The following is a 14,680-nucleotide window of genomic DNA, read 5'->3' on the forward strand; positions in this document are numbered from 1 at the left end:
CAGGATAAAGTCTCTCTCCAAGTCTCTCTCCACACAGCTGCTCTTGATGAGTTCTTCTCCCTGTCTGTACTCCTGTGTGGGACTGCCCTGAGCCAGGTGCAGCACCTTGCAGTTGGACTTGTTGAACCTCATGCGGTTCACATAGGCCCACTTCCCCAGCCTGTGGAGGTCCCTTTGAATGGCACCTCTTCCTTCTATCAACTGCACCACAGAGTTTGGTGTCATTGAGGGCAGTGACAATCCCACTCCGCTCAACACTCCTCCAAATGCATCTAGAACACTGTGTCCAGTTTTGGGCTCTGTAGCAGGAAAGATTTTGACCAAGCACAGCAAGTTCTGCAGTGTTGTTGTTAGGAAGGGTTTTCCTGGCTCCTCCTGGGCAGCTATGCCCTCCACCTTGTCAAGGACGTAGTCATCCCTCGTTCTTTACTACTTGCTTCATGCTGTTGTGCTAATCAGAGAAGAAGCAACAGTGTGCACACCAAAATGCACAGAGGCCACTCAACTACATTGGATAATTCCATCCAGCTCTAAGTAAGCAGATATTTAGAATCCAGACGGTGACCTGATGCGTGAAGAAGCATTCTGAATGCAAGCCTGTGTTAATGATTGCTAAGCATGAGCATCAGCAACCACCCGCTCCCAGAACTACCAGTCAGCAACACCTCTCTCCCCAGGCACCCTGGAAGAGTAGCTGCAGGGGAAGGACAACTCAGAGGCGAAGGCTGAGATGCAGCAGAACTTTAATATTCGAGTCAAAAGATGGAAAAGAGGTTGCTCCGAGAGGAAGCCCCAGTGCAGGAAGCACCAGGGGCAGACGAGAGCATGAGCTGTGTGGCCTTGGTGGGCATGCCACCATTTAACCACCTGTCTGCTCCACTGAGGGAGAAGGGTCAGCATGTCCTCTCAATGATGACGTTGTGGGACTCAGAACACAGTGGAACCGTGCTGAGTAACAAGGACATTGGTGGGAAAGGAGAGAGTGGAGGAGGGGAAAGGCAGACATGGGCCGTGCTCTCCGAGAGACCCATCTTCTTCCAAGGGGTGATGGGGAGGTTTGGCCACCCTGAACATAAGAAGCCTATGCTCTGTGCCCTATCCGCTGCCAACATCTGGGTCCCTGGGGGTTTTTCTCCAGGGCCATTGCCAGCAGTTTTAGCACGGGAGACACCTTGCGCCGCAGGAGCGGCTGCCAAAGCCAGAGCGGCCAAAGCCCCCAGAGGAGATGGGCACTCCCTGAGAGCTGAGGATGCTGCCAACAGCAGCGGAGGTGGAGGATCCCACGGCGGTGTTCTGCGGGAAGGAGCTGAGGATGGGGCCGGGCAGGGTCACCACCACGGGAGAGGGCTGGATGAAGACGTTGGAGTCCTGGCACTGCTGGACACAGGGCTCATTGCAGCTGTTGGCCAGCGGGGTCGGGCCACAGGGTCCACATGGCAGGCACGGCAGGCACTGGTTGTAGCAGGACATGTCTCGGGGCAGGACGTGCACCTTGTGGGAGGGAGGCCCCAGAGGAGAATGTTGGTGAGACAGGAGCAGTCTGCCAGCACACCACTGGATAGCAATGGCACATGCTGTTTGGGGAGCCGGCAGATGTCTAAGGAGGCCCACAGCCATCTCCTTCCCTTTGTTCCCAACAGTGTTGGCAAGAACTTTCAGGCCAAAGGAGCTCCCCACCAAGCCCATATCTCGGGACGTACGTCAGCCAAGCCACAGCTTCACTTCATGACACATCTCCTGACCCCTTCCATCGCCCATGACTAGCAACCCGAAAACCCAGCAGAGGAGGAAGGTGCAGGCATGTTATGAGAACTCCCCAGGGATGAAAAGGAGGAGAAAGGCCTTAAGACTCACCTTGTTCCCAGGGAGATGCAGGAGAGAGGAGTGGATGAAGAGAGTGAGGAGATGGGGCCTCTTTTATACCTCTCCTGCATCGCCCCAGGCCCATAGTCACTCTACGCAGGCTGTAATTTTCCATCAGACTCACCTCAAATGCAAAATAGCCTTCCTAATGGCACAGGTTGTGCTTTGGTTTCCGTCAACTCTGCCATTTCATTTCCTCATTTCAGATTTGCCCAGTTGGCATCAGAATCTCCTTTTAAGTACCAAGATGAGAGGTCAAGCATTTCCCTGGGCGGGAACACGTCAGTAGGGCAGCAGATGAGTCCTAAGTGCTGGAGGGTGTATTGGGTTTCCTTGGCAAGGTTTTGGTAACGGGGTTCTGCAGGGGTGGTCTCTGTCAGAGGTGTCACAGAATCACAGAACTGTAGGGGTTGGAAGGGTCCTCAAGAGATCACCGGTTCCAACCCCCCTGCCAGAGCAGGTTCCCTAGAGCAGGTTGCCCATGTAAGCGTCCAAACGGGACTTGAATATCTCCAGAGAAGGAGACTCCATAACCACCCTGGCCTGGCTATTCCAGTGTTCCATCACCCTTACCGTGAAAAAGTTCTTTCGCATGTTGGTGCGGAACTTCCTGTGATCATTTTTTTGGCCATTGCCCCTTGTCCTGTCCCCACAAACCGCTGAAAAGTGGTTGGCCAAATCCCTCCGCCTCCCACACTTAAGATATTTGTAAACATTATTAAGATCCCCTCTCATTCTTCTTTCCTCAACGCTGAACAGACCCAGAAGCTGCCCCATGTTAGATAAGAGCCAGTTTCAGCTGGCTCCAAAGTGGCCTGCTGCTGTCCAGAGCCAAACCAATATGCAATGTTTTTTTGGGCTGTGTGAGAACAGAATTAAGAAAAGGAAAACTACTCCTGCACAACAGCAGCTGGGACAGCGAGGAGTGAGAAACAGCCCTGCAGACACCAAGGTTGGTGAAGAAGGAGAGGGAGGAGGTGCTCCAGGTCCTAAAGCAGAATCATAGAATCATGGAATCATTAAGGTTGGAAAAGACCTCCAAGATCATCTGGTCCAAGCATCCCCCTATCACCAATATCATCCACTAAAGCATGTCCCCAAGTACCACAGCCAATCTTTCTTTAGACACCCCCTGGGATGATGACTCCACCACCGCTCTGGGCAACCCCTTCCAATACCTAACTACTCTTCCTGAGAAGAAATTTCTCCTCATTTCCAACCTGAACCTCCACTGGCGCAACCTGAGGCCATTCCCTCTAGTCCTATCACAAGTTATCTGTGAGAAGAGGCCGACCCCCAGCTCCTTTCAGGTAGTTGTAGAGGGCAGTAACGTCTCCCCTGAGCCTCCTCTTCTCCAGACTAAACAACCCCACTTCCCTCAGCTGCTCCTCCCAGGACTTGTGCTCCAGACCCTTCACCAGCTTTGTAGCCCTTCTCTGGACACACTCCAGGGCTACGATGTCTTTATAAACAAAGATATTAAAGAGGATGGGCCCCAACACCGACAACCCTGGGGAACACCACTCGTGAAAGGCCAACAGCTGGATTTGACTCCATTCAATCAGAAGTTCCCCTGCGGCCCTTGGAGAGGCCTCTGGTGGAGCAGGCTGTCCCCCTGCAGTCCATGGGTAGCACGGTGGAGCACATCTCCACACTGCAGCCCATGGAGGATTCCCCAGCGGAGCAGGTGGATCTTGCCTGAAGGAGGCTGTGGCCCATGGAGAGGACCACAGTGGTGCAGGCCCTGAGACAGAGCTGCAGCCCGTGGACAGGAGCCCACGCAGGAGCAGGGGTTCTGGGGGGAGCTGCCGCCCATGGGGGAACCCGTGTTGGAGCAGTTTGCTCCTGACAGATGGACCCCGTGGTACGGACCCATATTTGCAGCAGTTCTTAAAGAGCTGCTGCCTGTGAGAAGCCCATGCAGGATCAATTTGGGAAGGAATAAATCCTGTGGGAGGGACCCTAATTTGGAACAAGTGCAGGGAGTTACTGTGAAGGAGGGGCAGAGTCGAAGTTTTATGGACTGACCACAGACCCCAGGGCATGTTCCCCTGCGCCACCTGGGGGAAGAACATAGAAGAGGGTGGCAGGGGAGGTTGTTTTTAGTTTGTTTTTAGTTTCTCACTGCTCTAGCTTGTTAGTAATAGGTAATTAATTACATTATTCTCCCTATTCTGAATCTGTCTTGTCCATGGCAATAATTGGTGATTGATCTCTCTGTCCTTATCTCAACCCTTGATCCCTTTTCATCGCATTTCCTCCCCCTTTCCCTTTGAGGAGGGGGAATAGATAGCAGTTGTGATGGAGCTCAGCTGCCCAGCTGAGTAAAACCGCCATAGAGTAGGTCAGAAGGGGTAGAAGATGAGTCCCAAGTGCTGGAGGGGTCCTGCATATATATCCTGCTGCCTATGCAGTGCCCTCCTGGATGACCAAAGCCTCCCTGGCCTGAGGACACAGTACATCCTTCTACCACTTGGCCTGGCTCCCAGACTGCTCCACCAGTCACAGCTCATTGCCTGCATAGGCAGATGGGCTGTGCTGCAGTTTTGAAATGCCCTGGCACAAGGCTGCTCCTTCTGGGGTGACATGTTGTCTGCTTGTTTGACCTTGTTCCCTCTTGTGGCTGTCTCCTGGGCTCTTCAGGCAACCCATGTTGTCAGCTGCTGTGAGGAAGGCAAAGGTTGCTCTCCTGAGCCAAAAACCAGAGGAATTGTTCACAGGGACAGTGTCTTGCTCCACCACTCTCCTTGCCATACCAAGCACTTTGGCCAGACTCATTCCCTGACCAGCAGCGCACCCAAAGACATGCCCTGTTGTGCAAAACATGCCTGCAATCCTGTGAGCTGCCTGAGCTATGAGAGTACTTGTGAGAAGGTCATGCTGCAGGGTGATGGCTGTTGGGGCTGCCTGGAGCATGGCACAGCTTGAGCTTGGATTCGCATGGAGCTGCTTGGCCTGAGAGGGATTTAGCTTGCATGGTGCTCAGGCCTGCAGACAGCAGGCACTCTGGCTTGGCCTCACGCCAAAAGCGTGGCATGTGACCAATCCCAAATTAGAGCATGACTTGTCCTGGGCAGGGAGAGTCTCTCCCAGGAAGCTTGCCTGCTGAAGGCATTCCCTTGCCTCCCTGGGGTGTGCCCCAGCTGCCTCCCATGTCTGCAGGGCAGGGAAGAGCTTTGCTCATGCAGCAGGGATGCATTGCCTCCTTGGTGGAGTCTGGGAGATGTTTCTGTAGCCAGGGCCCTTGTGAGCAAGTCCCCTCCCTGAGCATGCCCAGCCGTGTGGCAGTGCCAGTTCCTTCCAGCCCTCGCTTGCTGAGGGCGAGCTTCCTTACCTGCCTTGTGGTGCTGGCTTGTGCTGTTGCCTGAGGAGGGCTCTGGGACATGGCGGAGGAGGTGTGTGGAAGCTCTAATGCTAGGAGAAGACATATTGCCTGGGACCCAGAGACGAGTCCCAGGCAGGGGGAAGATGTTTTCTGCAACCCTTTATTTCCCACCAGAAAGCACTCAGGAGAGCTCCTACACACAGCCCCATCTCTTTAGCCAGGAGGGTGAGGCCTGTGTGTCCCTTGCCTCCCACCGCCCATGTCTGACCCTGCCCTGGAGGCAGACCTACTCAGAGGAGGTCCAGGGGATCCAGGATCAGAGGGTAGTTCAGTCCCCAGTCTGTAGTGCTGCAAGAGCTTGTTCCTCCTCCTGTGCAGGACCTGCCTTTTGTCCTTCTAGAATGCCATGAGGTTCCTGTGGGCCCATTCCTGCAGCCTGTCTAGGTCTCCCCTTGTGGCAACCCTGCCCTGGAGCGCATCAGCTGGACCTCAGTTACTGTCTTTTGCCAAGTTAGTGGAAGTGGTAATGGCATCAAGGCAGACAGCTGAAAGCATTGGCACAACCTGGATGCCTGGGGAGGCAAGGACAGGTGACCGTTGGAAGGACCCATGCAGGACGGAGGAGAGAGAAGCTTGTGGCGCATCTTTAATGAACAGGACCTTGGATGCTCTGCTGAGGATTGCAGCTCCATGACGAGTGGGACCTCTTCCTGCAAAACACATTACCAACCATTCCCCCAAAGTGCACCAAGCCATGTCCTGTCCTCTGCCTGAATGCAACCACAGCAGCACTCGGGCTCATTTTCTGCTCATACTGATACGATCCTGCTGGGGTATTCCTTGGGTCCCTCCTAGCAGCACTAGAAAGTAGCCTGTATGGTAAAATAGGCATGTCAGAAATGAGAAAATGAAATGGCAGATTTGATGGAAACCAAAACAGAACCTGTGCCATTAGGAAGCCTATTTTGCATTTGAGGTGAGTCTGATGGAAAATTATGGCCTGCATAGAGTGATTGTGGGCCTGAGGCAGTGCAGGGGAGGTATAAATGCAGCCCCATTTCCTCTGTGTCTTCATCCACTCCTGTCTCCTCCATCTCCTTGGGATCAAGGTGAGTCTGAAGTACTTTATCCTCTTCTCCTTCCCTGGAGATTTGTTAGCAAATGCCTGCCCCTTCATATTCTCCTGGATCTTGGGAGCGCTAGTCATGGGGGAGAGAAGGCATCAGCAGGTGTGTCATGGAGAGGAGCTGGGGCTTGGATGAGGTGTATCTGACGCTATGGGCTATGTGGGGATCTTTGTGGATCTTGACTTTCTTACCAAGGACATTGCAGACCGAGGGAAGGGGAAGGCTGTGGGCCTCCTTACACAGCTGCCAGTTCACGAAACAGCATGTGCTGTGGTTCTCCCCTGGTGGGCTGTATGATGCTCCTCTCCCACCTATGTGCTCCTCCTGTTCCTCTCTCACACCAGGTACACGTCCTGCCCTGAGACATGTCCTGCTACAACCAGTGCCTGCCGTGCCTGCCATGTGGACCCTGTGGCCCGACCCCGCTGGCCAACAGCTGCAATGAGCCCTGTGTCCAGCAGTGCCAGGACTCCACTGTCGTCATCCAGCCCTCTCCTGTGGTGGTGACCCTGCCCGGCCCCATCCTCAGCTCCTTCCCGCAGAACACCGCTGTGGGATCCTCCACCTCCGCTGCCGTTGGCAGCATCCTCAGCTCTCAGGGAGTGCCCATCTCCTCCGGGGGCTTTGGCCTCTCTGGCTTTGGCAGCCGCTACTGCGGCAGGAGATGTTTCCCCTGCTAAAGCTGCTGCTATCTGAACTGGGGCCTCTTCAGAGGGTGACCTCATTTCCCTCTTTTGACTCGAATATTAAATTTCTGCTGCATCCCAGTCTGCAGTGCTTAATTGTCTTTCCCCTGTAGACACTCCAGACACCTTCTGTCAGGACCGATGCTGTTGCTCTGGGGACATCAGTGGGCATGTGGGCCACATTGGGTCCATTCACCTTCTCCAAGGGTGAGGCCCTGTGCAGTAGGGCCCCTTGGGAAAGCACTGTCACTCACACGTGAGAGAGGTGCCCATGAGTTTTGCAGGGCCGCTGGCCATCAGGCCCAGCTTTGCTGCCTCTCTGTCCTGGCGTGCCATCTTGGCCTCAGCGCACATCCTGCTGAAGGTGGCATGTGGCCACTGCTGGCCTCCAGCGAGGAGCCAGAGCTGCAGGAGACCCTGGGAGGGCAGCAGCCACACAGGTTCCTGGGAAGGGGCAGCAGGGGAGAGGGAGAGAGGCGAGAGGAGGGGCGGCAATTCCTTCTGCTCTGGGGGCAGCTGTGCTGGGCGGGGAGGCTTGTGCAGAAAATGGCGCCAGAGCAGGCCAGGAGAGGGAGTGGGGGAAGCAGGCTGTACTGGCTCTGGCTGTGATTGAGGCAATTGTCTTCACCATAGGCAATATGGTGCTGTGTTCTGATTGTGTGGCTAAAACAGTGGAGGTGACACACCAACAATTTAGCCTATCATCAAGGCCTTCTATGTCTCCCACTCTGCACCCTGACAGAACAGCCTAGCATTTTCCTGGGACAGAGTTAACATTCCCCATAGCATCCCCTAGAGTGCTGTGCTCTGCACTTAGAGCCAGAACGGCATTGCTATCTCACCAGTGTTTGTGTTACTGTGGAGCAGTGCTGGCGTAGCATCAAGACTCTCTGCTAGCCCCCAAGGGCAGGAGGTGGGGAATGGGTGAGTGGTGGGGAGGGGTTATCTGCAGGGCAGCTGAGCTAAACCAACCAAAGTGCTATTCCACACCATTTGTTGTCACACCCAGTAATAGAAGCAGAGGAAGAAGAATGAGTGCTCTTGTTATGAAAACATCTGTCCTCCCAAACAACCACTGTGGTTATTGAGGCCCAGGTTCCCAAGACGTGGCTGAAAATCGCTTACTGTTTGGAAGGAGAGAATAATTTGTTTCCCTTTTCTTCCTTGCATCCTTTGCTTATTTTTTCTCTTTTTTTTTTTTTTTTTTCCTTAAATTTGATTGTCCTTATCTCCACTTGTGAGACGATTTTATTTTTCCCATTGTATTTTCTCCACCCCTTCTCATCCATTTATGATGGGGAGCAAGAGAGCAGTGTGGTGGAATTCAGTTGGCCAGTAATGAGAAACCATCAGAGTAGGCAGGTGCTTAGAAGGGGACACAGCTAGGACAGCTGACCTAAATTGACCAAAGGGATATTGCATACCATATCGCATCATACTCAGCAACAAACCAGGGGACAGTTGTTCCAAAGTAGCCATTCTGCAGTGACTTGCTGGGCATTGGTCTGCTGGTGGGAGGTGGTGGGACACAGCCTTTGCATCACTTGCTTTTTCTCTTTTGTTTCCCATTTCCTTCATAGAATGTCTTTATGTTGACCTGGGACTTTTTCTCACTCTTGGTCTTCCAGCTCTCTTTGGCTGAGTGTGCAGTGTGAGCAAGTGGGTGGTGGGTGCTTAAATGCTTGCTGGGTTCAACCCATCACACAGGCTCACAGGCAGTGCATTGTCCTCCTCCCCCTACTATTTCCATCTGTTCCCTGGGCTTCCTACAAAATTTTGTGGGGAAGAGGGAGGCAGGGAGAGACTGAGGGCAGGAGGAGAGACAGCAGGTGCTTTCTGAGTGTCTCTAAGGGCCGTCTACAAGCTCCCCAAAGCAGCGCCCAGGTCACCCAGAGCTCAGGCTGGCAGATGCCTTCCTGCCAGCCTGTCCTCATGACACATCATCCATCTTGCAGCCCCTCTATTGCAGCAGACTGAAAGCTGGTCCAGGAAAAGTTGCTTGGGTGGTAAACCCATCCAAAGAGAAGTGAATCCCAGCAGTGCTCCGAGACATCGAGGACACCAATGACATCCTGGGTTGTGTGAGCAGAAGCATAGTCAGGAGCCCAAGGCTGATGACAATTGCACTCTGCTCAGCATTCCTTCAAATGCATCTAGAACATTATACCCAGTTTGGGGCTGTGTAGCAAGAAAGACATTGACCAAGCACAGCAAGTTCTGCAGTGTTATTGTTAGGAAGGGATTTCCTGCCTTCTCCTGGGCCGCTATGCCCTCCTCCTTGCCAAGGAAGTAGTCGTCCCTTCTTCCTTACTATGCTGTTATGCTAATTAGAGAAGAAGAAAGAGTGTGCACACCAAAATGAATGCAAGCCTTTGTTAACGATTGCTAAGAACGAGCATCATCAGAACTACCAAAATGCACAGAGGCCACTCAACTACATTGGATAATTCCATCCAGCTCTAAGTAAGCAGATATTTAGAATCCAGACGGTGACCTGATGCGTGAAGAAGCATTCTGAATGCAAGCCTGTGTTAATGATTGCTAAGCATGAGCATCAGCAACCACCCGCTCCCAGAACTACCAGTCAGCAACACCTCTCTCCCCAGGCATCCTGGAAGAGCAGCTGCAGGGGAAGGACAACTCAGAGGCGCAGGCTGGGATGCAACAGAACTTTAATATTCGAGTCAAATGGGGGAAAAGACATCACTCTGAGAGGAGGCCCCAATGCAGGAAGCACCAGAGGCAGATGGGAGTGTCAGCTGTGTGGCCATGGTGGTCATCCCACCAGCTGTCCATCAGCCCACTTGCTGTAGGAGAAGTGCCAGCAGGTCCTCTCTAGGTTGATGCTGTGGGACTCAGAGCCCAGTGGAGCAGTACTGAGCAAAAGAAGGACACAGATGGGAAAGGAGAGAGTGGAGGAGGGGAAAGGCAGACATGATTTTTCCAAGAGCCCAGACAGGCTCCATCCTCTTGCAAGGGTTGCTGGGGATGGTTTGACCCCTCTGAATACAAGAAACCAATGATCTGTGCCCAGTCCGCTACCAACTTCTGGGTCCCTGGGGATCTTTCTCCAGGACCATCACCAGCAGCTTTAGCAGGGGAGGCACCTTGTGCCGCAGTAGCGGCTGCCAAAGCCAGAGAGGCCAAAGCCCCCGGAGGAGATGGGCACTCCCTGAGAGCTGAGGATGCTGCCAATGGCAGCGGAGGTGGAGGATCCCACGGCGGTGTTCTGCGGGAAGGAGCTGAGGATGGGGCCGGGCAGGGTCACCACCACGGGAGAGGGCTGGATGACGACAGTGGAGTCCTGGCACTGCTGGACACAGGGCTCATTGCAGCTGTTGGCCAGTGGGGTCGGGCCACAGGGTCCACGTGGCAGGCATGGCAGGCACTGGTTGTAGCAGGACATGTCTCAGGGCAGGAGGTGAACCTGATGGGAGGGAGGGACAGGAGGAGCACATAGGTGAGAGAGGATCAGTCTGCCAGTCCACCCCAGGAGAGCCGTGGCACATGCTCTTTGGGGAGCTGTCAGCTGTACAATGAGGCTCAAGAAATCCTCTTTATGATTCAACCCAAAAGGTCTGCCAAGAGCATCCAGACTGAGCCAGGTCCTCCCCTGGCCCATTGCTTGGGATACATGTCAGTAGAGCCCAACTTTTCTCCATGATACATATGCTGTTCTCTTCCCTCTCCCATGAGTAGCATCCCCGGGAAACCAACAGAGGATGAAGGTGCAGGCATGTGCTAACAAATCCCAAGGGAAGAAGAAGAGGGGAAAGGGCTTCAGACTCACCTTGATCCCAAGGAGATGGAGGAGGCAGGAGTGGATGAGAGACTAAGGAGATGGGACCACTTTTATACCTCCCCTGCACCGCCCCAGGCCAACAGTCACTCTATGGACGCCGTAATTTTCCATCAGACTCACCCCAAATGCAAAATAGGCTTCCTAATGGCACAAATTTTGTTTTGGTTTCCATCAGCTCTGCCATTTCATTTCCTCATTTCTGACATGCCTATTTTACCATACAGGCTACTTTCTAGTGGTGCTGTGAGAGACTCAAGGAAGACCCCAGTAGGTTCTTATAAGTATTGGGCAGAAAAGGAGCCCGAGTGCTGCTGTGGTTGCATTCAGGTAGAGGACAGGACATGTCCTCTGGGATTGCAGAAAACTTTTCCCCACCTGGCTGGGACTCGTCTCTGGTCCCAGGAAATACGTCTTCTCCTAGCATTAGACCTTCAGCACACCTCCTCTGCCATGTCCCAAAGTCTTTCTCAGGCAACAGCACAAACCAGCACCACAAGGGGGGTAAGGAAGCTCCCCCTCAGCAAGCGAGGGTAGGCAGGAACCGGCACTGCCACAGGGCTGAGCATGCTTAGGGACGGGACTTGCTCACAAGGGCCCTGGCTACAGAAACATCTCCCAGACTCCACCAAGGAGGCAATGCATCCCTGCTGCATGAACAAAGCTCTTCCCTGCCCTGCAGACATGGGAGGCAGCTGGGACACACCCCAGGAAGGCAAGGGAATGCCTTCAGCAGGCCAGCTTCCTGGGAGAGACTCTCCCTGCCCAGGACAAGTCATGCTCTAATTTGGGATTGGTCACATGCCACGCTTTTGGCGTGAGGCCAAGCCAGAGTGCCTGCTGTCTGCAGGCCTGAGCACCATGCATGCCAAATCCCCCTCTGGCCAAGCAGCTCCATGCGAATCCGAGCTCGAGCTGTGCCATGCTCCAGGCAGCCCCAACAGCCATCACCCTGCAGCATGACCTTCTCACAAGTACTCTCATAGCTCAGGCAGCTCACAGGATGGTCGGCATGTTTTGCACAAGAGTGCTTGTCTTTGGGTGTGCTGCTGGTCAGGGATTGTGTCTGGCCAGTCCTCAGGACTGATTCCCCAGGACTTGCTGAGCAATCATTGGGCTCGGGAGAGCCAACTTCAGTTTTCTTACAGCAGCTGACAACATGGCTTGCCTGAAGAGCCCAGGAGACAGGCACAAGAGGGAACAAGGCCAAATAAGCAGACAACGTCGCCCCAGAAGGAGTAGCCTTGTGCCAGGGCATTTCAAAACTGCAGCACAGCCCATCTGCCTATGCTTCTGCTTTGCTTAATGAGGTGTCTGAATGGTGGAGCAGGCTGGGAGCTAGGCCAAGTGGTAGAAGGATGTGCTGTGTCCTCAGGCAAAGGAAACTTTGGGTATCGAGGAGGGCACTGCATAGGCAGGAGGATATGTGCACTTCCTTGTAAACAGGGTCCAAATGTGGTCAAAGCATTTCCACAGACACATGTCCCATGCCTGCATAGAGCCGCTCAAGAACGTGGGACTCATATTCAGTCCCTACTGACATGTTTCTGCCAGGGGAAACGCTTGACCTCTTATCCTTGTACTTGAAAGGAGCCTCTGTGGCCAAATGGGCAAGTCAGAAATGAGGAAATGAAATTGCAGAGGTGACCAAAACCAAAACACCACTTGTGCCATTAGAAAGGCTATTTTGCATTTGAGGTGACTCTGCTGGAAAATTATGGCCTGCGTAGAGTGACTGTGGGCCTGGGGCAGCGGAGGATAGGTATAAAAGCAGCCCCATCTCCTCAGTCTCTCATCCACTCCTGTCACCTCCATCTCCTTGGGATCAAGGTGAGTCTGAAGGCCTTTCTCCTCCTTTTCATCCCTGGGGAATTCTCATAACATGCCTGCACCTTCATATTCTCCTGGATCTTGGGAGTGCTAGTAATGGGAGAGGGAAGGGAGCAGCAGTTGTGTCATGGAGAGAAGCTGGAGCTTGACTCAGGTGTCTCCAAAGCTATGGGCTAGGTTATTCTTGACAAGGACATTGGAGACAAAGGGAAGGAGAAAGCTGTGGGCCTCCTTAGACATCTGCCGGCTCCCCCAAACAGCATGTGCTGTTGCTATCCAGTGGTGGGTTGGACACTGCTCAACAATCACTGCCATGTTCCTCCTGTCCCTCTCTCCCACCAGGTGCAAGTCCTGCCTCGAGACATGTCCTGCTACAACCAGTGCCTGCCGTGCCTGCCATGTGGACCCTGTGGCCCAACCCCGCTGGCCAACAGCTGCAATGAGCCCTGTGTCCAGCAGTGCCAGGACTCCACTGTCGTCATCCAGCCCTCTCCCGTGGTGGTGACCCTGCCCGGCCCCATCCTCAGCTCCTTCCCGCAGAACACCGCCGTGGGATCCTCCACCTCCGCTGCCATTGGCAGCATCCTCAGCTCTCAGGGAGTGCCCATCTCCTCCGGGGGCTTTGGCCTCTCTGGCTTTGGCAGCCGCTTCTGCGGCAGGAGGTGCCTCCCTTGCTAAAGCTGCTGGCAATGGCTCTGGAGAAAAACACCCAGGGACCCAGAAGTTTGTAGTGAGACCAAGTTAGTAGACTGAGCACAGAGCATCAGCTTCTTCTGTTTGGGGGGGTTAAACTACCCCAGTACATCTTGCAAGAGAATGGGGCCAGCCTGGGCTCTCGGAAAGCATGGCCCATGTCTGCCTTTCTCGTTCTGCACTCTCTCCTTTCCCACCTGTGTCCTTGTTGCTCGGTGCTGCTCCACTGAGCTCTGAGTCCCACAGCGTCAGCCTAGAGAGGACCTTCTGGCCCTTCTCCCTCAGTAAGTGGGCACATGGACAGCTGGTGGATGCCTGCCATGGCCTCCTATCACAGGCTCTCTTCTTCCCATCATGCTTCCTGCACTGGGACCCCCTCTCAGAGTGATCTCATTTCCCTCTTTTGACTCTAATATTAAAGTTCTGCTGCATCCCAACCTGTGCCTCTGAGTTGTCCTTCCCCTGCAGTGGCTCTTCCAGAATGCCTGTGGAGAGAGGTGATGCTCATTGTTTTTTCTGGGATTAGGTGTTTGGCAATGCTTAACACCTTGTGGCTGTTCGGGTGTTTAGCAATTGTTAACACAGGCTTCCATTCATTATTCTTCTTCATGTGTAAGATCACCCTCTGGATTCAAAATATCTGCTTACTTAGGGCTGCATGGCCATGGCAGTCGTACTGCCAGCTTTCCATCTCCCCTCTCTACTGTGGGAGAAGTGCCATAGGGTGCTTCCTATGCTTATTATGTGGGGTTGGGATGTAGAAGAGGTTTATTTAGTCAAACCCAGACAGTATCAAAACTTTCTACAGTGGTTATGGATATGTAGCGAAGGTCATGGGGACTCAGATGGTCTCCTTAATTCTGCTGGGGTGGTGAAAGGATGTGAGACAGTTAACATGGACAGTACAGGTCAATAATTGGCTGCTGAACTGGTGTCAGTGACAGAGTTTTGTGTTCTATGATCATAGGACCTTGTTTGATGGTCAGTGTATTCTTGTGAGAGATGGGAAGCTCCTTACTAAGTGGGGCAAAGATTTTTTTGGTCAACAGAATGTCTGACCTCAAAAGGAGGGAAACTCCTTTTAAAGTAGGAAATAGGGACAGTGTAACCAGCAGCCTTGTGAGAATGATGGATAGGGTTGCTGAATAAAGGTCATGGAATGATGTGATAGGAACAGATCACAAAATCAACAAAATGGAGTTTAAGCAGGATCACCTCCAGCAGTTGTGGATTAGCAATGGTTCCTACTGTGCAGCCTTATGGAGATATGTCCTAAACTATCCCTAGGAATCCAACATCTTGACGTGCCCCTCTTAAGTGTCTGTAAGCTAACGCATACAGTATAGGGAATAAACAA

The 14,680-nt window shown here is 53.2% G+C and overlaps 3 protein-coding genes and 1 pseudogene across 3 annotated transcripts; 2 read left to right on the plus strand and 2 right to left on the minus strand.

Annotated features, from left to right (window-relative positions):
• Window positions 1-1,155: 1,155 nt before the first annotated feature.
• On the minus strand, window positions 1,156-3,651 carry LOC136786822 (feather keratin 1-like; annotated as a pseudogene).
• Window positions 3,652-6,204: 2,553 nt separating this feature from the next.
• On the plus strand, window positions 6,205-7,082 carry LOC106049795 (feather keratin 1-like). Its single transcript, XM_066981662.1, has 2 exons — window positions 6,205-6,297; window positions 6,660-7,082. Exon 2 carries the CDS (start codon window positions 6,681-6,683, stop codon window positions 6,993-6,995), a length of 315 nt encoding a protein of 104 aa, XP_066837763.1. The 5' UTR covers window positions 6,205-6,297; window positions 6,660-6,680; the 3' UTR covers window positions 6,996-7,082.
• Window positions 7,083-9,656: 2,574 nt separating this feature from the next.
• On the minus strand, window positions 9,657-10,842 carry LOC106049792 (feather keratin 1-like). Its single transcript, XM_066981748.1, has 2 exons — window positions 10,792-10,842; window positions 9,657-10,428 (listed from the first exon to the last, which is right to left on the minus strand). The coding sequence occupies exon 2, from the start codon at window positions 10,405-10,407 to the stop codon at window positions 10,093-10,095; it is 315 nt and encodes a 104-aa protein (XP_066837849.1). The 5' UTR covers window positions 10,408-10,428; window positions 10,792-10,842; the 3' UTR covers window positions 9,657-10,092.
• A 1,746-nt stretch (window positions 10,843-12,588) lies between these two features.
• Window positions 12,589-13,450, plus strand: LOC106049791 (feather keratin 1-like). The gene is made up of 2 exons (XM_048056283.2): window positions 12,589-12,630; window positions 12,973-13,450. Exon 2 carries the CDS (start codon window positions 12,994-12,996, stop codon window positions 13,306-13,308), a length of 315 nt encoding a protein of 104 aa, XP_047912240.2. The 5' UTR covers window positions 12,589-12,630; window positions 12,973-12,993; the 3' UTR covers window positions 13,309-13,450.
• Window positions 13,451-14,680: the final 1,230 nt, after the last annotated feature.

The sequence above is a fragment of the Anser cygnoides genome, chromosome 22, assembly GCF_040182565.1.
Source record: "Anser cygnoides isolate HZ-2024a breed goose chromosome 22, Taihu_goose_T2T_genome, whole genome shotgun sequence".
Classification (NCBI taxonomy): domain Eukaryota; kingdom Metazoa; phylum Chordata; class Aves; order Anseriformes; family Anatidae; genus Anser; species Anser cygnoides.